Raw genomic sequence first — 27,596 nt, 5'->3', positions numbered from 1 at the left:
TAAAGAGAAATCATTGGTGGGATCTTCCATTCCCATAATCTTTTTGACACACTTTTCCCACAAGCTTAAAAATAAAAGGCCATAAACTGAAGGTTTATTTTAAATGACCTAAATCCCTGAAATAGAACAGTAATTTATTTTTAGCATTAGATTAACAATAGTTGTCTCATTATTCTGACATCCATATTCAAACTCACCTGCTCAGAAAGTTGCAAACCCATCTAACAACTCTTACTAACCATTCAGAAAGGACTTACAACAATAAAGTTATCTGCATAGTGAAGATTAAAGAGTGGAAAATGCCAATCAGAGGTATCCAGAAGAAGGTTTTCTGTGATTGAAATAATATTTCCTGTCCATGGTTCAGGAATAAGATGCTTCTTTTGGAAGCTGAGAAATGAAGATGAGAACCTTTGGTATCCAAACTGGATGTCTGAGTTCTCTGCTGTGCCATTTTTGGCTGGTCTAATGCAATCAGTTGGAGAAACAGGCCTGAGGAGGAGGAAGAAAGTCTCAGACCTTGGCATCTCCAGCCTCAGGGTTAGGACTTAGGATTAAGTGCAAATACACTCAAGGCCTGATCTTGAACGGCAATGAAACAACTTGGAAAACTAATCACTTAGGCCTGTAATGAAGCTAGGTCAGTTCCATCCCAGGGCCCTTGTACTGGAGACCTTTGAAAGAATGGGCATTATAGGTGAGAGGCTGAAACAGAGTTATGTGACTTAAAGGGAGTAACTCACAAAGATGGAAGTAGAAGCCCTCAACACTACCCTTCAGATAATCGACATGACTCCACCTTTAAGGGCAGTAGGGCTGAATAGATCCCTAATAACTTCAGGTTAGGTAGGATCTTAACTCCTATAACTCATAGTAGAAGCTATAGGTTCTACTCCTTAGAATCTAGGTACAGCATAGATCCAAGAAGCTGGGACACTTATAGAGAGTGGCAGAGTACATGGTCTTCAAAGATCTGCTTCTCTCTTGCTGGGAAGATCTTGTCACAAATTGGACAATTCAAACAAAGGGTCTGCATGTGCTGCTGCTCCGAGGTGTGATCACAAATATCACCAAACTCTGGTTTACAAGTGGGGTATTTCTTGATGGTGAGCTGGGAAGAAGAACAAAGAGGTTAGTATGAATGTAAGCTATAGGGGGCTCAGACGTGTTCACTTTGTTTTCCACTTGTCAAGTAAAAAGCCATAGCTACACTAATTGTCTGGTTGGGTTTATTGTCAGAATCCTGCCGACTATGCCAGTTGTCGGGTTAGGGCTTAGGGCTATTGTTGGACTGCTGCCACCATAGCCAATTGTAAAGCTACATGACTACGCCGATTGTATGGCTAGGCAATTCATAACTAAAGCCAAAATGTTTCGTTATTTTAGTTACGCTAAGTTTCCCATTTGTATTGTCAGGGCTAGAGGTTAGGGCCCACAGACCCTTCAAACCCATTGTACAGACTGGGTCACAGACCCCTCACATGCCAGGCTGGGTCACCAGACCCCTCACACACAAGTCCACACTAGGTAATTGGGAAAGGTCCTGGGAGCCATTGGCATATGACACGAGCTCAGTCCTCAGCTTCCTCTGCAGCAGCAGCAGCAGTGGCGGCGGCAGTGGCCTCTCAGAGGGTCCTGGGGGCCCTGGCAGCAATAGCTTGCAGCAACAGCCTCCAGCAGCAGTAGCGGCCTCCCCATGGCCCACCTGGGGTATCCCAGGGGTGGGAGGTGCTGTGGATTAGAGCCATTGATCCTTTACACTTAAGTCCATAACCCAGGATACCTGGGTGCACATGTGCAATTACATTAGATAATAACCAAGGAACACCTGGGCACACGTGCATATTTACATCAAATGCTCAGCAAGATTCTGAACATCTGAGGGGCCCTGACAATTTTCCTATATTTTCCCTACTCCACTGTATCCTCAGCACCTAGCCTAATGATTGGCACATGGTAGGAGCTCAAGAAATAGTGGATGAATGAACAGATTCATATTTGGAGATACTCGCTGGGGCTTTCTAACCCCAGGACTGAAAGAACCTAATATGCTTGAGGCAGTCAACATAGCTTCTAGCCTGCAATGGACACTGGACATGCCTTGTTTGGCTAGCTGCCTAGTTCACATCTCCTCCCTAGTCATGCTACCAAACTCAACTCACAGGTGGAGATCTTCTGCAGAATGCTGATGGAACGAACTGTGGTTTCTTCTCCCTCCCTCAACAGGCTGGCTCAGCCTCGGGCCCAGGACAAATTGACCCAGCTGACCTCTAGAGTTATCAAAATGAACCAGTTTCCCTATGATTCTCCCATGAACTGGAGCAGGAAGGGAAATTTTCCCAATGATTTGATGTGGGCAGTCTCATGAATCAAATACTTACCAGGTTGGAGGCAGAACTTTCTTGGATACCTGAGGAGAATAAAAAAGATTTTGTTCAATGGAAAAAATATCATCCCTAAATTCTCCAACTGCGTTGTAATAGATATTTTCTGTAACCCTTATTGTTCCCTTTCTCCACTGCCTCCGATTCTTTCTCTCTCATATATACCATTTACTCCTGATAGAGGGGATCTAGGTCAATGATAAGGAGAAAAGAGGAGAAAATAATAAAATAGTATTTTCTTTTTTTTTTTTTTTTTTTTTTTTTTGGTCGTTTTTTCGTGACCGGCACTCAGCCAGTGAGTGCACTGGTCAGTCCTATATAGGATCCGAACCTGTGGCGGGAGCGTCGCCGCGCTCCCAGCGCAGCACTCTACCAAGTGCGCCACGGGCTCGGCCCTAAAATAGTATTTTCAATAACCATGTACATACATGTTACATAATCAGAAAGAACAATAAGCCTATTTTCAGAGTGGGGAAAACAAATGAGATTTTAATAAAAATAGTAACAACAAAACAGTCTGAGAATAGATTTTAAGACTGCTTTCATGCATTTATTTTTCAAATTATATATATATATATATTTTTTTTTTCTCCGTATATAAAGATGACCAGTAAGGGGATCTTAACCCTTGACTTTGGTGTTGTCAGCACCACGCTCTCCCAAGTGAACTAACCGGCTATCCCTACATAGGGATCTGAACCCAGGGCCTTGGTGTTATCAGCACCCCACTCTCCCTAGTGAGCCATGGGCCGGCCCTTAAATGCTTAAAAATATTTTTAAAGAAAAAATTAACTTGTTCCTCTGACTGTTGCTAAGATCCGGTTGTGACTCTTAAGATAATACTACTGCTTTAAAGTGTCCAAAAAAGCAAATGAGATCTCTTATCGCTTTTGGAGACGAAAGAAAAATCTCCCTATTTGGCAAGGACATGTTATCCCAAGTCCCTGAGTGACAAGACTGGTTTTCACCCCAATTTCCTGTACCACCACCCAGGAGTCTCTGTGTAGCACACTCCTAGTAGTATGGTCATGCCATCAGGGTGACTGCCATAACTGTCATTTTCTGGACGGCATAACCTGCTTCTCGTGCTTCCATTTACAAATCTTAATTAGCTTCCTCGGCCTTATATGTATATATCTTCTACATAAAGACATTCCTCTGATTTATACATTTGGAATATAGCCATGGGACTCAATTTGTGTCTGCTGCCTCTAGGCGAATGATCTGATTTGCATCTTCTGGATTCAGATTTATTTCTCAATTAACACTTCTTGCCTGGCAATCTTTCTGTTGGGTCCTCAGCTTCTGCCCAGAAAGTTGTAACAATGAGACTGGTCTTAATTAGCATCCCAGACCAAAAAAAAAAAATTTAGTGGAGGAAAAGGGATCCTGCCAGGGGGCCTTGCAGCTAGAATGGCAAAGTCGTCTTACCAGAATATGGGTTTCCATAGACAAGTCCAGGATTTTGTCCTGCATCTCCTTGATCTGAAGTAGGCACTTGATATGGCAAAGAGTCAAAATCCAGACCCATGTAACTCAGCAATCTGCTGTTCTCCCTCTTCAAAAGCTAAGGATAGAGTATTTATAGACATGTTGAAAGATAATGACAAAGAATGGCCACCAGGAACTGGCCAGGAGATACCAATTACAGGTAGATCTCAATTAACAATGTGACACTGGAGAAGCCCAATAAATGATAATCCATAATTCTTCAACAGGGAAAGAAGCAGCCTCAATATTCCAAAGATCTGAGTTCTTTATATCTGAATTTAAATAAATTTACTCAGTTTTGTTAATATTAATATAAAAAAGAACCTTAAATCTCTGAATACATACCAACTGAAGGGAGAACAAAAGTTGTATGGATATATGAGGGTGGCAGGAGCTATATTAAGATTGAAACTGTTGTACTTTTTGTTGTTGTTGTATAATGTTCACAGAAGAATATTTCTTCTGATTTCCTTCCTAGAACTATTTTCTTACACAATATAAATATTCATCTGGTATAATTTTCCCTTCCTTGTGTTTCATCCCATCAAATGGATAAACCAACAGAGAGAATGAAAGAAAGGAAAGGAGGATGGAAGGAAGATAATGAGAAAGAGAAAAAATAAGAGAGGGTAGGACAAGATACAAGTGGCCCTGACAGCATCTAAAATTCTTAGAAAAAAGAAAATTAGTAAACTTTCACTTAACATCTTAAGAGAGCTTTACTACAGTTCTTAGCAAAGCTTCCAAATACCAGATCTTTTCCTTTGTGTTGCAAACTGTGTGTGCACCCTCCCCCGCTACCATCAGACTAACCCAGGGAAACAGGAATTTCAAACTCAAGGGATACTTATCCAAATCAGGAGAATGGGAATAACAAGACCAGAAATAAGCCCAAAGGCCTTCTGCGATCATGAAACACATTGGCATAAATGATACAATCAAAAGTAGAAATTATCAAGGGGGAATTAGTGTTTAATGGGTATGATGTGTCAGTGTTATAAGATGAAAAAGTTCTGGAGATCTGTTGCACGACAATGTGAATGTACTTAACACTACTGAACTGTACACTTTAAGATTATGAAGATGATAATTTTTTTTTTTTTACTACAGAAATGATCGCTTGGAGGCATAACCCAGAAGGGTTACTGAGAGGGTAGAGATGGAGAACTGTTGGAGGTGTAGCTATAGCAGTAGCAACCAGAATGCATGGACACCTATTATTTGATGCTGGGCAAGAGCATGAGAATGACTTCACATGCAATCACTGCCATACTATCCTTAATCAATCAGTAGTAACTAATAGAGTACTCTTTCTATTCTTGCCATGTGATACCCTGGTCTCCATGGGACTCTAAGAGATTCCTTACCAAGAAGGCCCTCATCAGACGTGCTCCTTGAACCTTGGACTTCCCAGCCTCCAAAACAGCAAGAAATAAATTCTGTTTCTTTATAAATTATAAAAAAATAATAATAAGAAGAAATAACTAACAACTTAGTGTTTAATACACAGAGCAATTGGATGAATAAGTGAACTGATGAATGAATGAATGCACAGCACTTATTAGGGGCCTACTATGGGTCCAGCACTGGTACAGACCACCACTTCTGCTCCTGGTTTGGCAGTAGAGAAGAAGGAAAAAGTTGTGCTGAAGGAAAGGGGTCCTCCAGCTAGCATAAAAGTGATATAGGATATTGCTGTCTCCACCAAGACAGTACTTATAATGGCTGTGAAGTTAAAAGCAAAAATAAGTAAGGTCTTCATCATTGCTGCTCTTTTCAAAGTGACTACTGCCATGCCAAACAAGTTTCAGTTGTAGAACCAAGAGAAGGTTTTGTGGTAGATTAGAAAACCAGATTAAATTTACTTTTTGTTTAGGAGCAACTGTTTCACCCACTGTCCCATTACGGGCCTGTTTATTTAACTTTTATCAACACATCTCTGGGCCACCTGTTCCTTCCCCTTAAAACCTTGGGGTTTTCTACCCTTTCACACACTTACATCATTTTCTCTTTCCATTCTCTCTTTCTCTCTCTGCAGAACATCACATATAATTTTGTTCTCACTCAGTCTTCTTGACAGGTCAAAATTCTCCTCCTGTCAACAATAAAAAAATTAGGATTAGAATCACATATTGCAATCTGGGTCCAAGGTGGGAGATTATAGAAGATCTACCTTTTCAAAGGGGTGGGACTGAGGTGGGGCAGAAGGGAACTGGGAGGAAGGAATGGTATTATGGACAGAGTGCTGACTGACAGAAAAGTGACTTAACAAAATGCCAGTTTCTTTTGGTTTAGCTGGGAGTATAAATAACCAAAGGGAGAAAAAGTAAGCTTAGGGAAAGCCTCAAGACTGACTTAGAATTAGGGATAAATGAAGCCTTGTTTAATCCCACCCAAATATATTCTCACAATATATATAATCCCATAATCATATTTGTTTTGAATAAACACCTCATGCAAAGAAGCTTGAAGCACTTAGGTTTAGGTTGGTGTGACTCCCTCCTATCGTGGGACAGGCATCTGGGACTCAGGTTACTCTGAAGAAGAAGGAACTCGGGTAGACATTTGTGTGAGGCTACAAAGAACCAAGACTGTGGTCTTGAACTTCACGGCATGATGTGTTGACCTAGCTATCATGCTTCAATGCTTCCCATCTCCTACCAGCATACGTACACATGCGCATACCTCACAAACACGCTTAAGCTAATCCTACTAGTTGTGGTTTTGTTCCAAGATTTTTTATTTGAATGTTGGTGCCCAAACTGCTGTGCCGACCCTGAGGTAGTAATGCAAGAGGGGGCTACCCAATGACAGTGCTGACTGCAGATTCCTTGCTCCCCATCCCCATTGGCTCTTGCTGGCTCTTCTGGTCCTACTTCGCTTCCTCAAAAGGCAGAAATAAGAAAGGACTATCTGAGTCTGCACAGAAACCCACTTAATGATTACAAAAACCTTCCCTGAAACCCATGGCTGAGCTAAGGCTTAAATTTCCAGGGACTCCCTGGCTGGTTTCTGGCCTCACACTACTGCCCTCCTCTTTTTAGTGGAAAGATAAATTTCTCTCCTTAACAGGGGTGTGAAATCTTCTGGGCTTGGTCTAAGAACCACAAACCTTCACACCCCTTGCTTTCCTGGGCCCTTTATCTCTTGTCACCTACCACTGCAGCAGCCCTGAGTTGCCTGATCTGTTTGTGAAGTCGCTGACACTCTTCGTACTTCTCTAAGAAGCAGGCTTTCCCAGCCTCTACCTTTGCCTTTAGGCGTCCCACCTCTTGTACTAACTGCTCCTCCACTGCCGTTTTCTTGTTTCTAGGATCCTGAAGTATAAAATACATAGTCCTCATGGTTAGAGGCCTTTTGGAATAAAGAGCTGCTATCAGCCAGATGGGGAGCTCCTAGGTCTCAAAAAATATTCCATGAAAACCAAGGAAATCCATACCTGTCACAAGAAAGAGTCAGGCAAGTAATGTAATTGAATAAAGGAGTCGAGTGCAACAAAACAGTGAAGACTACAGCTAAATGGAGAACACATAATCCTTCTAGAGGGCGTAGTAGCTACTCAGCTCTAAATATTGCTGCAGTGTGGGAATGTGGACTTAATGTTGCCAGATTTTCTAATTTTTCAAAGGAAGCTGGAAATAAAAATTTCTTATGGGAGATATTCCCACTTTTAAATGTTGGTAATTAATTTCTTAAAACATTTCTGTGGCCTGAACTTGACCCATTACCTAGCGATTTGCAAACTTTGTTCTACTCTTTACTGTATCACGTTAAAGCATATAGTATCTTATATATAGTAAGTACTCAATAACTGACTGAATAAAGATTGGATGATGCATATATGTGAGTTACAATCTCAATAGTTGGGTATCCCTTAGATACCAGGATTTCTCAAGCCCTTAGAGCAATTCAGAAAATGGGGCTTCCAGGCATCTGTCAGCACCATGAAGCCTCTTTACCATCAATATATTACTGGAACTTATTAGTCAATTAGGCTTTCATTACTATATTACTGTAACTTAGAATAATTTATAATAATGATAACTGCTAATATATTAGTTATACCAAAATTTGCTTTGAGTGCGTTATTTTCCCATTATAGAGTTCTTTATAATCAATAATTAGTCTGCCTCCAGTAACTCTATAAGGCAGGGGTTATTCTGTGCAATTCCCAGTTCAAGGATCTATTTACTACAACCTGTTATAAAGTTTAACTTTCAATATTTCTTTATCATTCATCACGCATTAGAAATGTCCACCTCCAGGCCGGCCCGTGGCTCACTTGGGAGAGTGCGGTGCTGATAACACCAAGGCCATGGGTTCGGATCCTATATAGGGATGGCCGGTTGGCTCTCTGGCTGAGTGTGGTGCTGACAACACCAAGCCAAGGGTTGAGATCCCCTTACCGGTGATCTTCATATTGGAAAAAAAAAAAAAGAAATGTTCACCTCCCCTAAACATTTTGTAAATGGCATATTCTCTGTCCTTTTAGGTAGAAAGCAAAATATCCAGAGGTGAATGCTATTCCAATATGTCTTGTTTATCCTCTCCATCACCTGAAAATAATACCGTCCCCCTTCCTTTCTTTAGGGTCCCTCCCACATAGCCATTCAAAGACAGACATGCCGTTAATTCCTGTTGTTTCTTTGTTGCGGTTGTTTGTTCCTGCTTCATCTCCTCTACTGTCTGCTCGAGCTTCTTCTGGTGCTCCCTCTGCACAAAAACAGATTTCAGTACTGCTGTTAGGAAAACACACATATACACCAGGAAAGGGGCTGCTGAGCTAGTGAGCAAGCAGGATGCAGAGGGAGAAGCAAGTCTTCTTATTAGTTATTGAGTAAAGCTATGAGGTGTCTTGTTTCAGATGGCTTCCTCTGAGACCTTTCCCAGAGCCAGTGACATCTAGGTATATGATAAAGAAAGAACAATGTATATTTTCTTACAAATGACTAAAAATGTTATTTTCTTCCATGACTTTACCTGTTCAGTTAAACTGAGAAAGAGTTGGCCATTTTCCTTTTTCAGATGCTCCAACTGCTCTATCTTATCTTGATCTTCCTGAATAAGCTTCTCCATTTCTTTCTCTTGAGTTGACAGCTGGGCCTAAAGCAAAAATAGTGAATATAACCAAGATATAAAAGAAGGAAACTAAACAGGAACAATGCTTTTAATGTACAGTAACATAGAGATATTTCTCTAGCAACTCCCAAATGCCAAATATCCCTTAGAACTCCTTCACTTTTGAGCTCTACCTTATACCATATGAATCTAACACTCAATTGAGTAAAATTACCCCATTGAGGCCAAATAAAAAATTTCTGTGGGCTGAACTTAACCTACGACCTACTGATTTGCAAACTTTGTTCTACTCTTTACTACATGATGCTAAAGCATACAGTATCTAACATATAGTAGGTACTCAATAATTGACTAAATAATGATTGCCTGGATGATGCATATATGATATGAGTTGCAATCCCAATAGTTGTAAGGCACAGCTTCCTAAAAATGAGAGTAGTTCTGCTATCTGCTTATATGCCAGGCTTTTGAGTAAGATTTTGTTTGAAAAGATTTTGTAGCTAAAAGGAAAAGGCTTGAAAAGCATTGGTATACATGACTGTCATCCATCTTAAGAGCTCATGATAAGTATAAATTAAACAAATTATTCAGTTCATTATAGACAATGACCATTAAAAAAAATGGGGGGGGGGAGGGGTTTAATCTAGTCCAAGAATGGAAAACACGTAACCTGAAACTTTAGTCCGATGCTTTAAAATGTATACCAGTAGGCACTCACTACAGATGGTGGCCAGGCTAAGAAAACATCCTTTGGCTAAGGTATGGCATTTCCTACCTGAAGCTGATCCACTCTGATTACCATTTTCTCATTTTCTGAGGACATTTTCTGGTTTCGTTCTTTCAGTCTGTGAAGTGGAGGTAACTATGTGAAAACATTTGTTAATTCCAGGGCAGCTCCTCCTGGCCTTAAATGATTTAAGGCTGGCTCAGCCCTAAGCCTGCAGAGTTATTTTAAAATCCACTACCCTCCACTGTAGTCCTGTTATGACTTCCTGACTCCTAGCAAGTACAAGTATTCAATTCCTGAAGTTAATACTTCAATTCAGGTCATTTCTCCTGACTATTCTGATACTAATTCTCTAACCTAGAATTAAAGAGCACATCATTTAAAAGGGGGAGAATCACAAGAAGAGTGTTTTCTAACAAATTCCAGAAATCTAATCTGACTTTACCTAAGTGTGTCTATGATACAGCAGCTCCTCCCATGCCATAATTAGGGGACACACTCACTGAAGCAGCTCTGTCTCCCAACAGTCCTTCTGCTCTTTAACTTTCTGTTCCAACTTCTTATTGATGCTTTGAAGGGTTTCTAGCTCTTCCTATAGATTGAAACATCATTAAAGGAACAGACCATTTCTAAGACTTTTTAGTATCTCAGGCAACCAATAAATATTTATTGATCACTTACTGTATGAGTATGACAGGCATAGAATGATACAGCAGAGAATCCCCAAGTAAAGGGATTTCCAGGGCCGGCCCGTGGCTCACTTGGGAGAGTGCGGTGCTGATAACACCAAGGCCATGGGTTCGGATCATTATATAGGGATGGCCGGTTCGCTCACTTGGGAGAGCGTGGTGCTGACAACACCAAGTCAAGGGTTAAGATCCCCTTACCAGTCATCTTTTTTTTTTAAAAAGAGGGATTTCCATATTTGAATGTTTTTAATATGTTCTTTTCATATTAAAAATGCATATACCTTAATTTCTCTTTCACTGGAGCTTATATTTGTCCATTAATTAATTAAACAAATATTTATTGAGTGCCTATTTCACACCAGACACTGTTCTGGCACTGCAGACACAGCAGTAGACAAAATAGACAAAGTTGCTTTCCTTCCAGAACAGTGCTGTTCAATAAATTAATAAGAGCCGCACAAGTAATTAAAAAATTTTAGTGGCTACATTACAAAAGTAAAAAGAAACAGATGCAGTTAATTTTAATAATAATATATTTCATCCAATATAGATAAAATATCATTTCAATGTGCATGATAAAAGGAAATATTTTACATTTTTTTAATACTAAATCTCTGAAATCCAGTGTACATTTTATGATTATAGCACATCTCAATACAGCCACATTTCTAGTGTTCAATAGCCACAGGTGGCTAATGGTCACCATACTGGTCCTGGACATTTGTTTTTTCTTTCTCTACTTAATTCTGCACTGAAGTAAACCTTGTCCATCCATATCAACTCCCTGCTTTTAGCTCGAAGCTTCTCAAAATTCTTGCTTATAGTCTTTAGAGAAAACTCCCCTTTAGCTTAGCTTCTAGCATTATCAACTCTCATTCATCACCTGCTGATTTGAAGGATGAGTAAAAAGAGCAGAAATAGCAAAGAGTTTGGATAATCTGTAACCTTAGTTTAATACTAACTCTTCTCTCTCTTGATGTCCACATTCTAGCTAATCAAAGCAAATATTTCAATTTATAAATAGGCAATGGGAAGAAACAGTAAGAATGCCTGGATTTGAATCCAGGCTCCATCACTAATTACTTAAGCCATCTAGGCTTCAGATTAGTCATTTAAAAAATTAGGCTAACAGTACCTATCTCAAAGGTTTGCCATGAAGTTTATTCATTTATTTTTTTGGGCGGCTGGCCGGTACAGCGATCTGAACCCTTGACCTTGGTGTTATAATGAAGTTTGAAAAAAAAAAAAAATCCTATAAAACTTTTAACACTGTGCCTGTTAAAGATATTGGTATAAAGGAGCAAGATCACAAGCAAAACAGAAAACGGTGCTGGATAAGAGGTTCCATCTAATTCTGATCTCCATGCTCCAAGTTCACTTTTACCAGCAGCCGTACCTGCTTCCTTTGGAGCTCAGCCTGCATGTCTGACTTCTGCTTCTGGAGGCTGACACAGCTTTCTTTCAGCTCCTGGTTTTCTTTGCAAAGCTTCTTGTTGTGCTGCTCAATCTCTTCTACTTCTCCCTACAAAAAGACCATTCCATGAACTATATTCAAGTCCCTCTAGTGGAAAATTCCCATGGGCTGGGATGGTAAGGGTCTGACCAATTCCCACTCACTTTAGTGACATCTGTGTACCAAAAATGGGAGCAGCTCCTCAGTAGGTAGGTAAGGGTGTAATAGAGGTATGTTTGTATAATTGTAGCATTAAGCCTACCACTACCAAGAAAGATAAGCAAAAATTAAGGCCATAAAAAGTTAATAGGTGGAATCATAGAAGAATGTAGATTCTTCTTGCAGATACTTAGTACTGTTTGTCTCTTCCATGGGACCTAGCTCCTTGAGGCTGGGGACAGTGTTTTAATTGATTCTTCATGCATCCCCAGTGCCTACAACAGTGCTGGATGAAAAGTAAGTGTCTTGTTTGCTGACTGAATAAGTAAATTAATCTAATACTCATATGTGTCAGGCTCTGGGTTAGAACTGAGAGAGATACAAAGAAGAATATTTGGTGCTTCTCTCATCAAAGGAGCTTACACATTTACTGTGGTGATAAGATGTGCAGATGACAAAAATTAAGTAACTGCAAAAGTTAAGGGAATAAATGAATGCCAGCTGAGTTACAGAAGTTTTAGAGAAGGGAGAAATCACTTATTGTTATGATTGTTATTAACATTCCTAAGACATTCTTGAGTGGGCTTGAATTGGTACTGTATACATTTTTCCCAACAGTATCTGTTAGATATTCAATAAAGCCTTGTAAATGATTTGATCATCACATACTGTGCACAAATAATGATAGTCAGCACTGCCCCCAAAATACGTATAATCAATTATGCTTCAATAAAAAATAAAGCCTTATAGACTCAAATTTCACCCTATCCTGGAATTGCTACTTTTACTAGCAGAAAGGAACTAAGGTGAGATGTTTACAGACCTGAGGGGTAACAACCAGGATATCCTCCTCATTTTCTGGACGGAATTGGAAAGGGATGCTTGCTCCCCGGACCACACCATCCTGATCCACATAGCAGAACTGGTAATACTCATCATCCTTAGGCAGGTAATAAGCTGAAAACACAACATAATTTTTAATCCAAAATAAACTCTATTCAGAAAATTGAAAATGTGAAAGTTTTTTATGTGCCCCAGAAAGGTCAAGCTCGAGAGAATTAGTCTTGGCTGCTGTCTTTAACATCTTTGATCCAGTATTCTCACCTTTGAATTGAACTTCCTGCTGTTTGGCTGATTCCTTGTTTAGGTCAATGGGCAAAGTAACCCACATGAAAGTGTAATACTCACGGGTTGTCTTCCATCCCACCTGCAATGACAAGAGGCTCTCATTTAGCACCTAAAAGGGCTCAGGAGAAAATCCTTATTTGGGCGATATCTTCTTAAACTGCACTTACTTCTTATTTATGTGGAAAATACAATAGAATGAGTTCATTATAAGATTCGCACACCATGGATCAAATCTTGTTTTTTGACTTATGAAAACTATATATGGGAAAATGTCTGATACAACTAAAAATTGGGGCACACACGCACAGTTAAAAATATCAGTCTTAGAAGGAAATGAAAACTGGCTCAACAGCTGGGACAAGAGCTCCAAAAATTATATCTCCAAGTAAGACACAGAATTGAGAGTGATGGGGAAAAAGCTCTGGGAGTGTGAATCTTAATCCCACTATCTTCTTACAATGGTGTTCTTGGAATTTCTAAATCAGAAAGCATTTCTGACCTGTCCTCTCCATTGGTTTGTCCTCTACTGTGTGCATTCACCCTTGTCATATACCAACCTAGTTATACTACTGTGTTTAAAAAATGCATTCTTTTGAATAATTTGTGTCTTGAGGACCGAGTTTTTAGATTATGAGGCACTAGATAAAAAAGTCCAGATCTATATAGTTTTCTTCAGTGTTTTTCTTAATCCAAGCTTAATGAAGGCTTTTTGGTGATAAAAATAATAACAATCTGGTAGTTTCTGTAAAGGCCTTTATAGGTAGTGAATGCAGTAAATCGTAAGATACAAGGACACAGCAAAACATGCCTCAGAACAGAAAGCTGGCTAAATGGAAAATATTCTCACTAAATGTGAAGAGTAAAAGGTTGCTCAAATCTTATCTGAACATAAAAGCACACCAGAGAATAGAAAGGGAGTCATTGTGTCTTCAAGGGGAGAATACTCAGCAAATGAGAAGCAAAATTACATTTATTGTCATATTTTGACCCTGTCTGAGCCCAGTGGGAAGAGAAAGAACTAAAAATAAATTCCATTTTTATATATTAAGGAATTAGAGCAGGGTTGAAAAGGTTACACCAAAAGCTCATCAGAACATACTAGGGCATGTTTTAGAATCTCATTTATACACACCCCATTGCTGTTAGCATCTTAGAGCCACTGCAGCCTGTGGTGATACAGGAAGCAGGAATTTTATGGTGTCCTCATTCACATCCTGGAGTTCCTTAATGCACAGTGACCAAAATATCATTGGAAAGGTCTAAGAATTATTGCTGCCTTGGAACAAGAAAACAACTTCTAGCTACCTGCAATTTCTGTCCTTGGCTCCTCCACATGAATAGTCCTAGTCCCAGTCTGCCTGTTGTGGCATGCTATTTTGCCTCTCTAAAACCTTGGAAACATTTAAATGCCCAGGTCAAGGACAGTATAGAGCACAGGACTATACACTGAAGGAAGGAAAGTTGACTGCTACCTGCTTTAGGCTCTATCATTGGTGGTTGCTTTGACTATATTAAGAAGATGTTAACATACTGCATATATTGAAAAACAACAAGTGCCTACTTGGTGCCAGAACCTACCAGTGTTAGGGGTGAAGAGGAGTTGAAGAATAGTGTGGTTAAGGCTACACCAACAGAAAACTGGGGAGAGCTTTGGAAGTGAGATATGAAGGATAAAACTTTACAACCAATTCTTAATTCTCTAATTTCCCATTTGTTGTTCACAAGAATTCAGCAGAGTAAAGGAGAAAGCAGAGGTTTGGGAATCAAATGTTTCACCTCTTACTCACTGTGAGATCTTAGGAAAGTCTCTATCTCTCTAGGATGGATATTCATTTTACTCATTTGTGCACCAGAGATAATACAACCCACCTCGGGGGCCTGCTGTGCTGAGGACTAAATTAGAAAAAACACACACATACCCCTCAGCAAAGGCCTAGCACATAGTATGTCCTCAGGGTAGGTGTTCAAAACAATTGCTTTAAGGACAATGAACATTAATGGCCCTTTGGATTAACCATTATTTCTTTATCGAGGTATGGCAATACCTCTGCAATGTACGAAGCATTCCAAATATAGATGCATCTTTTTTCTAAAAATGCTTTTAAACATTTATTTTTAAAAAGCACAAGATTTTTACTTGGCTTATGGTAAAGTCCTCACTGACAGCTTCTAAATTCTTGGGGAATACAACCAGTCTAAGTAAAATAGAAATATAACTGTGTTACCAAAAAAAGAAAAAAAGAAAAAAAAAAAAGACGCTACAGATTACATTTCAAAGCCTAGTAATTTTTGAATTATTCTTTTTTAATTATCTGTCCCTGCACTGTCCAATATGATAGTCACTAGCCACATGAGGCTATTTAAATTTAAATTAATTAAAATTAAATAAAATTTAAAATCCAGCTGATAACACCAAGGTTTAGGGTTTGATCCCTGTACCAGACAGCTCTCCTCCCCCCTGCCAAAAAAATTTTAAATTCAGTTAGTCACACTAGCCACATTTTAAGTGCTTAATAGCCACATGTGACTAATTAATAGCTACTGTTGTGAATAGCAAAGGTATAGTTCCATCACAGAAAGTTCTATTGGATTAATGTTGATCTTTATGCTTTACTACACACGGGGAAGAAGAAAAACAACTACCACCTTCTTTCCAAGATAGAAAACTCTGGTGTGTCAGTTTTCTGTCTTAGAAGACCTTTTAGTCTGATGATTCGTGACACCTGCCAGTATCTTGTTGGTTGTTTACCATCCCTACCTCCAAACACTAGTCTTGTTATCTCCGGCTTCCATTGGTCCATCAATAAGCTTGGTATTTCAAACAATTAAAGAAAAGGAATTCAATGAGGAATATAAATAAGCAATAGCTCCTTCACGGTGCAGTCAAGAATGATGTGTGATTTCAGAAGAATAGCATTGGCAAACAGTCACATGACATAGTGAAGTGTCAAACAAAAGGTCACTCTGATGTTAGAACTCAGCAGTATAAATTACTTAAATTTGGCCTTTATTTCCTGTCTCTGGAAATAGAAAGATTTTTCATTATGGGGTGTGTGTACATAATGTGTGAGAGAGAGACAGATGGGAGGAAGAAGGGGATGTAGAGAATAAGTTGATTAAATTTTATTTATTTATATTTTAATGGAGATTTTTTTCTTTACTGAAAAATTTTAGAATTGGCTACATCAAATAAAACCAATTTCTGGGGGGTAAAATCAAAATCCACAATAGAAAAAAAAGATGTTAACACTGTCTGGGCCATATAGCAGAACCCAGAGGACATATTTAATTGAAAAATTGTAGGCTCTTCCTTTTCGGCTGGAACTGCCATCTTCCAGTAATTCACCAAAATGACAAACACAAACAGAAAGAGGAGAGGCACCTGATATATGTTTTCTAGGCCTTTTAGAAAACATGGAGTTGTTCCCTTGGCCACATACATGCAAATATACAAGAAAGGTGACATTGTAGACATCAAAGGAATGGGAACTGTTCAAAAAGGAATGCCCCACAAATGTTACCATGGTAAAACTGGAAGAGTCTACAGTGTTACCCAGCATGCTGTTTGTATTGTTGTAAACAAACAAGTTAAGGGCAAGATTCTTGCCAAGAGAATTAATGTGTGTATTGAGCATATTAAGCACTCTAAGAGCCAAGACAGCTTCCTGAAACGCGTGAAGGAAAACGATCAGAAAAAGAAGGAAGCAAAAGAGAAAGGAACCTGGGTTCAACTGAAGTGCCAGCCTGCTCCACCCAGAGTCTCACTTTGTGAGAACCAATGGCAAGGAGCCTGAGCTGTTGAACCTATTCCCTATGAATTCATGGCATAATGGGGGTAAAAAATATAAAATAAAAGACCAAGACCACTGTACTGTTAAAAAAAAAACTTTAGGCTCTTCATAATTGACCTTTTGATACAAAATAACCTAATAAATTTGCAATTTGTGTTTCTTGGCGTTGAGGTCTACGAGACAAGCTAGGAGGTCTTCAAACCTTGAGCTGAATTCCATGAGGAGTTATTTGGCTTTTGAATCAGTTTTTCCTTGTCTAACTAGAAGCAGCAGTAACAGCACCCATCTTCTGGACAGCTTCTTTCTTGGCACAATAAGCCTGTAGAACCGCCACAGCTTCATCCACCGTGGAGTGGACAGACTCAGGAGACTCTAGCATGTGCAGCAGTTCAGAGTTGTTGATCTCTAGCAGCATTCCCGTAATCTTTCCAGCCGGGTCTGAATGCATTGTTTCGATAACAGGAACAAATGTTCTCCCAACATCTGCTTCTGTTTCTGGGAGGGTGCTATGGCCAGCATGGAGCCCCTGCATATGGACTGTAGGCTGGGGTGCCTGCAGAGGCTGTATCACAGGATGGGGGCTGTGGACACTGGAAGCATATTTGTATGGTGCAACAGCCTAAGGAGCAGCAGCAGCAAAAGCAGGAGCATGAGGCACTAAGTTCTGCACAGCTGTGGGAATGCCCCCAGACTGGCAGCTGTCAGTCAGCCCTTGCTGGGTGGTACCAGCCCCACCAAAGTCCATAGCCAAGTAGTCCAGGCTCTCAGACCTGACTCTCTGAGTGGTAATAAGGAGGCCATGAGAGGCTGGAGCATTACCAGTTGGAGCCAGATGGCAAAGAGATGGACGAGGCCCAAACTGGCATACAGCATTTGGCATTCCTTGGAAGACTTCAGGTCTCCCACCTTGCTGCCAGCATGGAGGCCTTATCTCCACTAACTAGCTAGGTGTGTAATATGGAAGTCTTCCCTGAGCCTGCGGAATTGTTGGTACAAATAGCCACCAGCTGTAGGCTGGAACTGATTTAAGATGGCATTGGCAGAGTGCTCTCATTCCAGCCACCTACTGCATATACTGGTTGGTCAGGTGAGCCTTTCTCTCTTCCTTCCTCTGGGCCAGGGCACCACACAGTGGCTTGGAACCCACAATGTTTCCATTCATCTCTGACTACTTTGGTTGCCTCTTCAGGAAATGAGAAGCAGATGAAGCCAAACCCTTTGCTTTTTCCATCCTCCAGCACTATCTTAGCACTGGTGATTGATCCAAAAAGAGAGAATTCTTTCCTTAATTTCTCATCATCAATGGTGTCATCCCAGTTCTTAATATAGAGATTCACCCCCTGATATGGACTAATTCTCTCCTGTTTCAGCTGCTTAAATTTCCATTTTAACTTGGCCTGCCGTTCTACTTTCTTCTGTGCATGGCCTACAAATATGACTTTCCCACTGATTTCTTTTCCATTCACCTCTTCCACAGCCTTCTTGGCATCCTCGTGTTTTTAGTAACTTACAAAGCCAAAGCCTTTAGATTTCCCCTGGGATCTCTCATCTTCTTGATATTTAGGGCCTTACCAAACTGGTTGAATAGCTCTTTCAGAATCTCATCATCCACCTCTTCTCCAAAGTTTTTGATATAAACATTGGTGAATTCCTTGGATTTTGTTTCAAGCTCAGCTTTCCACTCTTTGCCAGATTTGAATCTGCTCACAAACACTTTGCACTTGAGGAACATGCCATTCATCTTCCTGATGGCCCTGTTGGCAGCCTCTTGGGTCTTGAAGTGGACAAAAGCATAATCCTTAGAGTTGTTCTCACCATACACCACCTTGTAGGACAGAATGTTTCCAAAAGCAGGAAAAGTATAATAAAGTGCCTTATTATCTATAGATTTGTCTAGGTTATTGATGAAGACATTTCCCACACCAGATTTTCTCAAAGAGGTCCCTCCAAAACCACATGATAGGGATTTGCTTTCCCTTAATCACATCAAAGTTCATGGTCCAAGGCCTGCTCAGCATCAGCCAGCTGCTAGAAGTTGAGGTACACATAACTCAGGGACTGGTGGGTGATCATAGCAAGGCAGATCCAGACAGACAGCATAAGCCCCGCCAGGACTGAACTTTTCATACAGCATGGCCTTGGTGACATCTGAGTGCAGGTCACCCACTTAGAGGGAGGACATGAGGTAGCTGCAGGCTGCAGCCATTCATCTCCTGACCCCCCTCCACGCCAAAAGGACTTCTTATAGGGCCCCACTGCAGGACAAAAGGAGATCCCCTTGGTGCTGTGGTCCATGCCACAGCTCACAGGTGGCACAGAATGAAGCTGGGAGCAGCTGGAGCAGGTAGGCTGGGAGACAAGACCAGAAACTGTCAGTTCACAAGGGACAGCTTGCATGCAACTGCAAAACCTCAGACGAAGGATCTCAAAAACGATATGGCACTTGCTGGGAGTTTGTTAATTTTCTGTTGTCTTGGTTTGAAGCACCAAATTAAAAAAAAAAAAAATTAAAATGGGGAATCCCCTTCCAAAGAGTTAAAAATTCCTTAAGAGGCAACCAGATATTCCCAGAAGTTTAAGATTATAATGTCCAGAGGAAGGACACCCAATCTGGTGGGTGCTGACTCGGTGAACCCCAAGCCACAGGTGGGATGGTGAAAGGCAGTGGTGCAACATGGTGCCCCAGTAGTTGGTGCCTAGGGACAATAGGCAACACGCATGGGCTAGGGCTGCCATGCAGCAAAGATGCAGGCCAGGCAGACAGAGGTGTGCAGCTCACTACATGACCAATGAAAGGGACCTACAGACACCAAGAACGGCTGTGGCAGCGGCTGCTGGGCAGGCTCAAAGTCTGCCAAAATGACTTCCCCAATCATTCTCTGAGGATTCTCTTTTTTCTTTTCTTTCTTTAAGATTTTTGAAGCATTTTCTGTTTTGTTCTGTTTTAATCCTTTTCTCTTTTTAAATTCAGGCTGCTGAGTGACCCAAGGCAGAGAGAAGTTGATTAAAATTTTAAAATACCATTTGTTTTTTTGGTGGCTGGCCAGAGCAGGGATCCAAACCCTTGACCTTGGTGTTAAAACACCGCCTGCAACCAACTGAGCTAACCCGCCAGCCCTAAAAATACCATTTCTGTACTTGAATTGGCAGGGTGATCAGACCCTGGAGGAGTTCACTGAGGGAACTCATAAACTTTATATCCCTGAAAATCTTTACAAAGCAGACACACTTATTTAGGAACAAACTTTTTGGATGCAGGAGGTCAAACCAGATAATTTCTAAACATCCTTTCCAGATTTGTGATATTCCTACTAAAACAAATTAAACACTGTCCCAAGTAAGAGAGTAATATTTAAAATCACAGAAATTACATAAGGGGTCACTCATCTAAGTCATACTAAATATTTCAGAATAGGATCATTTAAAAAATATTTATATTCGGTATAAAGCATAACTTGGGAATCGTATGATTTGCCATCTTATTTTAGCTTGAGACTGAAATTGAAATTTGAGTCCCATAGCATACATTGGTATGTGAAGAGGGAGGTGCTAGGGAGTTTAGCTTAGGATTTTAAAATAGGTCAGACATAATATACAAAATGCTTACAAAACATATAGAGTCACATGCTCAGGTAACTAAGATTCACCTCTAGTTCTCCATCACTTGGTACTAAATTAACCACTTACTCTAAAGATGCCAATCCAGTCCTTTCGACGGGGGATGAAATGCTGAGTGAGAGTGTAATAGCATGTGATGTCCCCTCCGGGGATGTAGAACTTCTCCACACTGTTAAAGATGACCTGAGAAAAATGACAATGATCCAGCAAGACAGCTGATGTGGGGGGATCTTCTATTGTCTTTTCCATGGTGGAGGTCCTGTTATGAGATATGAAATAGAGTAAGGCTCAAAGAGAGTTCTCTGAAACGCTGGAGATTTCTGGGCTGTCACCCAGGGAACATTCCGTTCCAGGCAAGTCAGAAAAAGCAAAATCTTGATGAGTATTGAGATCATATAACTTGCTTTCTCTTTCACTTTGAGCCATTTCACATTCATAACTTCCTAAGCTATATGAATTTTCTGCAAATATCTCTGACCTCTTCTTCACCCTTACATACCCTCCTTATTCTCTGATCATAGCTAGTTGTTCCCCTTTCTCTAAATGCCTTAAATAAACAAGGCACCTAGAGAAAACAGCCTGAACTGGGAATGTTAAGAGCTAAATTCTAGATTTGTCATCCCAACAAGCCCTATGACTTTAGGATAGTCATCTCTGTGGATTTCAGCATCTCTATTTAATTTAATTTATCCTATAACTATTGGGCCCTTCCATATATAAGACACTATGCCGGGAGCTGGGGACAAAGTGGGAAGAAAGACAGGGATGAGAGAAGATTATCTGACACACAGTGGTGACAAGCATGGGTTCTGAAATCAGAATGGTACAGTTCAAATTCCAGCTTCATCACCTATTAAATGCATGATACTGGGCAATTTACTTAATTGACTGGGCTTTGTGCATGTTTCCTCATCTGTAAAAGGAGGCTAATAATAACATCTACCCCATGTGGTTTTTTGTGAGGCCTATGTGAAATAATGCAAAGTGTCCAGTCCTTAAATCAATGCCTGCCATAGAGTAAGCACTTCACACAAAGTAGACACATGTCGCATGACAGAATAAAGGACTTAGCACAGAATCTGCACAAAGAAAGGATTTAACAGATGTTAGTGATTATTACTGTAGTTGTTGTGGGTTTGTTTTGTTTTGTTTTGTTTTGGCACAGTCCTTGTCCTCAAAGGGGTCCCAATCCAATACAGAGGACAGATGAGTATACAAGTGACTGCCAAATGAATGAAATACAGAAGTGCAAAATGCTTTGGGGCTCAAAAGAGTGATCCAATTGGTTAGGAAAAATGAAGAAAAGCTTAAGGGAGTGAATAAAATCTTAGATAAACCCTCAAGGAAGATTAGGATTTTGACAAGTGGGGTTACAAGCGAGGGCATTCCAGGTAAAGGAAACAGCATGCAATAACAGTAAAGAAATAGAAATACGCAGCCCATGTTTGGAAGACAGAAAGCAGGTTTGGATCCCTGTGTATAAAATGGGAATAATAACCCATGTTTTATTCTTCTAGATCACAGCACAGATAAAATGTGATCAAGGATGGGAAACTATTTTGGAGGTAAAAACAATACATAAAAGAAAGTGTTTTGAATTGTTATCACCTGATACCTCCTGTCCCTCAAACAAGTCACATGCACTGTCTTAAAAACGCCAGGCCGGCCTGTGGCTCACTCGGTAGAGTGCGGTGCTGATAACACCAAGGCCACAGGTTCGGATCCTATATAGGGATGGCCGGTTTGCTCACTGGCTGAGCGTGGTGCTGACAACACCAAGCCAAGGGTTGAGATCCCCTTACCGGTCATCTTTTTTAAAAAAAAACAAAACAAAACAAACAAACAAAAAAACGCCTTGCTGGCCTAACATTTAATGAGTCCATTATTCACAACTCAGGGTTTTACTAGGAAATGAAAAAAAGATTGCAGCTGTACACAGCAGATGAAGAAAAAGCTGTACATATGCAAAGACTACATGATATTCTACAGTGAGCTGTTGGAAGATGTTGGAAGATTGTATACACACATGCACACATACAATTTAAAAAAAAATGTACAATAACAAAACAAAACAAAAAAATAGCTACTCTAACCCTGCCCCACCCTATCTATTTCCTGGTTTTACTTTGTAGTCTAAGCAACTAGGCCTCCTCTTCCAACTCCCCAGAAGTCAGTTTTTTGTAATGGGACTTTGGGCCATTGAGCTGTCTACTGTTGGGAATGAGCTAAGGAACTAAGAAATGCATTGGTTTTCTGGTAGTTTAACCACATCCTCAACCTCAAACCTCAGAACAGTTTTTCAAAGGTGGGGATGGGGTGTCACATTCTAGTCTAGGTCAAGATTTTTCCCTATGATAAGCCCTTGCCTCTATGATAAAGGTTTCTCTTGGATGCTATAGGAGGGTGGGCAGGGAGGTTTCTCAGTTTGCAGACCCTTTTTCCCCTAGTGGTCTCCAGTCATCCTGAGGCCAGCATTTCCCTTCTGTCCTAAACCTGGAGCGCCAATTTATTTTTTTTCCTTTTCTTTTTTGGCAGCTGGCCAGTATAGGGACCGAACCCTGGACCTTTGTGTTATCACCACCATGCTCTAACCAACTGAGCTAACTGGCCAGCCCCTGGAGCACCAACTTATCCGAGCATGTAAAATGACTTATTTGTCCTTTGACTACGGATCATGAAGAACACTCAGGAAAGAGTGACTTCAGTGCCTGCCCCTCAATTAAACTAAATACCATACTCCCTGTTCTTTTCCTTCATAACACTATCTCCTCTATATTCACAATGTCTAAGGCATATTAATTGCTCATTAAGTATTTTTCAAATAAATGAATGAACAATTTATGCACGTAATTTATCAAAAATTTAAAAAAGAAGGGGCTTTGTAGGTAAACAATGGTAAGGATGATAGTGGGGCTAAGAGTTCTTTTTTTCAGCCCTGCTCTTAATTTGTTGGACAACCTTAGAGAAGCTGTTTCTCAGGTTCTCTTTTCTAAAATAAGGTGAGGAGATGATAATCTCCAAGTGCTAAGTCAATTCTTGGTATGGCTGGTTCAACTGGCCTGGCTGGTTCAAATGGCATGGTGCAAAACAACAACAACAACAACAACAAAGGTCACAGATTTGATTTCCTTAAGAACCCATCAAATTCACACTCCATTGCTCACCTTCCACACACTTAAACTCTGGCAAGCTGTTTTACAAATGGATACTACTGTGAAAAGCAAGACCAGCCAAGGATATGGGCGGCTTGGTACAGCTTCTCTTTCCTTACTGGAAAAACAACCAATTTAAGTTAGCTCATGAACAGAACACTGAAGAAAGGATAGCACATACATACAAAATAACATGAAAGAGCTCATGTTCTGAGGTTTGACTGTACAAAGAAAACTCTTTCTCTTTTCATTCATCTGAAAACCTAGTCATCTGTCTGAAAAAGTCAATAGCCTTGGTTACTTGCTTTTCAAAAACATAAGAGACTCCATGAAGCTTCCCGTTTCAGGGAAAGCATCACCTTCCCAGAAGGACTCAAAGGGCAACCAGTGGCACTCTGGGTATTCAGAACTCAATCATTCTTGAAATAAAGGTTAAAATTCTCCTCTGCCAAGACCAGGGAATGGGTTGGAGTTGAGGAAGCAGGTAGAGTGGAGAACAGCAGTCACTTCCCTTCTCTCTTTCTTACCAAGCTGAGGACAGAAAGGGCCATGGGTAGGGCCGGCCCCGTGGCGCACTCGGGAGAGTGCAGCGCTTGGGAGCGCAGTGACGCTCCCACCACGTGTTCGGATCCTATATAGGGCTGGCCGGTGCGCTCACTGGCTGAGCGTGGTGCAGACCACACCAAGCCAAGGGTTGCGATCCCCTTACGGGTCACAAAAAAGACAATAAAAAAAAAAAAAAAAAGGGCCATGGGTAAACCTAGGACATAACCATTATCAACCTGAACTGGGTCAGTGACGAAGTACTCCTCAACTTTTCCTGGAGGGAAGGCATATGCTGATTTTTAAGTTCAGCGATCCTTAAAGCCTTTCCTTCCCTCCCAGTGATAAAATTCCCTGGGAGAAATAGGCTCCAACAGTGGCTTGGAAAATTACCTTTCTGACAAAGCAGTCTAGAAATAAGTGTTTGTGGAGGGGGGAGGGAAGCAGGGATATGGAAGGAAAACTGGAATGATTTAAGCATCAACTTCCCCCTCCAGCAATGACCCTTCCTATCACAGAACCTGTCCACTATCTACTCCTAATTCTGTCAATAATTCATAGAGGCAAGGAAGAGAGAAGAAATATTAAGAGGAGCAAAAGTTAAATTTGGAAACCCAGAGAGCTACTGAGTCATGAAAAATCAGGGGGATGAATTAAGTCCCCTAGAAATTATGGAATGGTATTCCAACTAATTCCTTACTCCTATCCCTAAATCAAAGACTGGCTACATAAGGAGTGACACAAGAAAACAAACAGGGATTTTTAAAAAGAAAACCATCAAGCATGGGAAAATAATGCACAGAGATTTCACAAACCATCAGAGGTACTTGACGTGGCCTCTGACACGGTTGTTAGCTTTTTTTTCACTTCGGTTTCCAAAAGTGTTAGGTTCCTCAGAGGCGCTGGCAATAATAAGAATGTATTTTATTTTATTTATTTATTTATTTATTTTTAAAAGATGACCGGTAAGGGGATCTTAACCCTTGACTTTGTGTTGTTAGCACCATGCTCTGCCAAATGAGCCAACCGGTCATCCCTATATGGGATCCGAACCCGCGGCCTTGGTGTTATCAGCACCATACTCTCCCGAGTGAGCCTCGGGCCGGCCCCAGGAATGTATTTTAATATGAGTCTCCTGAACTGGCTCCTGACTTCTAAGAAAACCTGATACATTTTCATCTATTGAGATTTTCAAGCCTAATATACTCCTCCCAGGACCGTTCCATGAGGGCATAGATCCTTTTAAGTCTTCCTGAAGAAAAAGAACAACCACCAGTTCCACTTCTGTTCTTTCCATCTGAATCTGCAAACTACACCAATATGCTTTTTAGCAGAAAAAAATTTAAATGCCCAACATTTTTACATTAGCCTCTTATATCAGTGGGTACATATTTAAAGAGAAATGAAGACTATAGGTAGCTTCTCTGGATTAGTTCACAGAAGAAAATCAAATCCTTCCATAGCCAAGCTCTCTTGCAAATCAATTCTTCATTTGGAAACAATAAAAACAAAGATAAGTAAAAGTCAAACCCACATTTAATGTAATTCCTTCATCCTTCTGCTTACTTTACTTCTTAAACTATTAGCAATTAGCAAAATGGATGAACTGGTGTGAATCCCATTCCTTCCTGGCCCTGGCAGAGATGTTTACACACAACTACCCTTAGAGGACCTGGGCAGTAGATACTACAGGTGTGTAGACAGTCTTGAGACAAGTAGCAAAAGCAAAAACACAATCACTGGTCCTCAAATAACTGAACCACTTGTTCTAGTTCAAAATTTCTGAGTTCATTCTAGTTCCTTACCTAAAATATCTCATAGTGCCTTAGAAAAATGTTATGCTTCCAGTAGGCCTTTAACAACTGAATTGGCTGTCCAGCTTGTTCTAAGCAGGCCCTCATCCCACATACCATACCACCACAGTGTACGCAGTACTAAGGGAAGAACAGAAAAATAGTTTTGGGACATGAGGTGCAGGTGACCGGGAGGAACTGCGAAAAGCTCAAAGCTGTGTACTAAATCTCCATTTTACCGAGACGATTCGCTTTTGCCTTGAAAGGGGTGACTCTGTTATGCCATGCCATTGCGACATGGCAGTAACAATGTTAGACTACTTCCTTTCAGGCCTCTGTTTCCTCACCAGTAAAATGTGTGAATCATGCTAGAAAATCTCTAAGGAAATTTCCAGCTATAATGATGATCCCAAGTGAAAGAAAAAAGAAGTGAAAGAGTTCACTTTAACTGTCTCTCTTTCATCTCATAAAATAAGGAAACATGACATTATATCAATAAGTATAACCATTTCTTTCTTTTTTATTTTTTTTAAAGAGCCCTAGATGGACTATCTGACTCGAAAGACAGTAAGACTTGTTAATGCCAGGTAACTCAGGATTACTGACTATCCTTTTCAAGGTCCCTTCCACTCCACAGCTGTCATGTCTGCTAAAAGGTAGAGTTTCAAGGCTTCCTGAAAATACCTGGGAAAGTGAGCCATCTGGATATTCCTCAATCATGTGTTCCACATAAGCTACAAAGACTGCATATAGTCCTTTGCTTTAAATGGTTTTTGCAATAGTGGAGATAAGTTATAATATATTGTCCATATTATTCTACTCAGCTCCAACTACGGCCACTTGCTGGCTTGCATCTGGAGCAAAGAATCTAAGTGATAGAAAAAAGTTAACGTGTCCGGGCTGGATTGGAATCAAAGTGAGTGCGAACATCAGCTCCAGACTAAAGTGGGCTAATGGTGATGGTGCGGAGGCGCAATGGGAAATCAATTGTAAAGAAGCAGGTCACTACACCTGGAACATCTCTAACTGCCAAACACAAAAGGAAAGGGACTCGAACTTACTCGTAGACGGGGAAACTGAGGCCCAAAGAGAAAGTAACTTGCCCAGAGTTGAGCGGCAGGGCCCCGCGGCCTGGAAGCCAAGGGCGATGACGTCAAGGCGAGGGATTACGGAACCACCAGGACCTCAGACCCGCGGGAGGGGGCACGACGTCACGATCCTTCGGGCGGCCGCTGCGTCAAGACCTGAATCCCGCCAGAGGTGTCTCTTCGGTCCAAGAAGCCTCCCACCCGGCCACATGTACTGCAGCCCTGCCCTCCTCAGAAGAAAACTGCCCCTTAACCCTGAAAGGCCGCGGAAGGGGCTCCAGGGCCTTCGGAACGCCACTCCCACTTACTGTCATCCTAGAAGGGGGACTAAGGTGAAAACCGAAACCGGCTGCACTTTTACCCACCCATGGTCCCTTCTCAGGACTGGAAGTCTGAATTTAAGGAACCTGAGGGCCCAACTTTCACTTCAGGGACTCACCAAGGGAAGCAGCCAGCAGCGAGCAACGGCCAACAGCAACAGAGCAAGGGAAGAGACAGGGG

The 27,596-nt window shown here is 40.8% G+C and overlaps 2 protein-coding genes and 1 pseudogene across 3 annotated transcripts; 1 reads left to right on the top strand and 2 right to left on the bottom strand.

Annotated features, from left to right (window-relative positions):
- Window positions 1–65: 65 nt before the first annotated feature.
- On the bottom strand, window positions 66–27,596 carry CALCOCO2 (calcium binding and coiled-coil domain 2). 2 transcript variants are annotated; one of them, XM_063111572.1, is made up of 13 exons: window positions 27,535–27,596; window positions 20,589–20,778; window positions 13,087–13,189; window positions 12,806–12,939; window positions 11,767–11,892; window positions 10,185–10,273; window positions 9,730–9,799; window positions 8,856–8,978; window positions 8,502–8,588; window positions 5,875–5,970; window positions 3,816–3,951; window positions 2,382–2,410; window positions 66–1,111 (listed from the first exon to the last, which is right to left on the bottom strand). In XM_063111572.1, the coding sequence occupies exons 2-13, from the start codon at window positions 20,766–20,768 to the stop codon at window positions 938–940; spliced, it is 1,347 nt and encodes a 448-aa protein (XP_062967642.1). In that variant the 5' UTR covers window positions 20,769–20,778; window positions 27,535–27,596; the 3' UTR covers window positions 66–937. The 2 variants fall into 2 exon arrangements, with proteins under 2 accessions (XP_062967642.1, XP_062967641.1); XM_063111571.1 differs by lacking the exon at window positions 27,535–27,596 and adding an exon at window positions 27,069–27,230.
- On the top strand, window positions 16,500–16,904 carry LOC134389558 (large ribosomal subunit protein eL21-like). Its single transcript, XM_063113117.1, has one exon. The coding sequence runs from the start codon at window positions 16,500–16,502 to the stop codon at window positions 16,902–16,904; it is 405 nt and encodes a 134-aa protein (XP_062969187.1).
- LOC134389469 (polyadenylate-binding protein 4-like) lies at window positions 17,950–19,107 on the bottom strand (annotated as a pseudogene).

Source organism: Cynocephalus volans, chromosome 10 (genome assembly GCF_027409185.1).
Source record: "Cynocephalus volans isolate mCynVol1 chromosome 10, mCynVol1.pri, whole genome shotgun sequence".
Lineage (NCBI taxonomy): Eukaryota > Metazoa > Chordata > Mammalia > Dermoptera > Cynocephalidae > Cynocephalus > Cynocephalus volans.
This window is presented reverse-complemented; position numbering and strand designations above follow the sequence as displayed.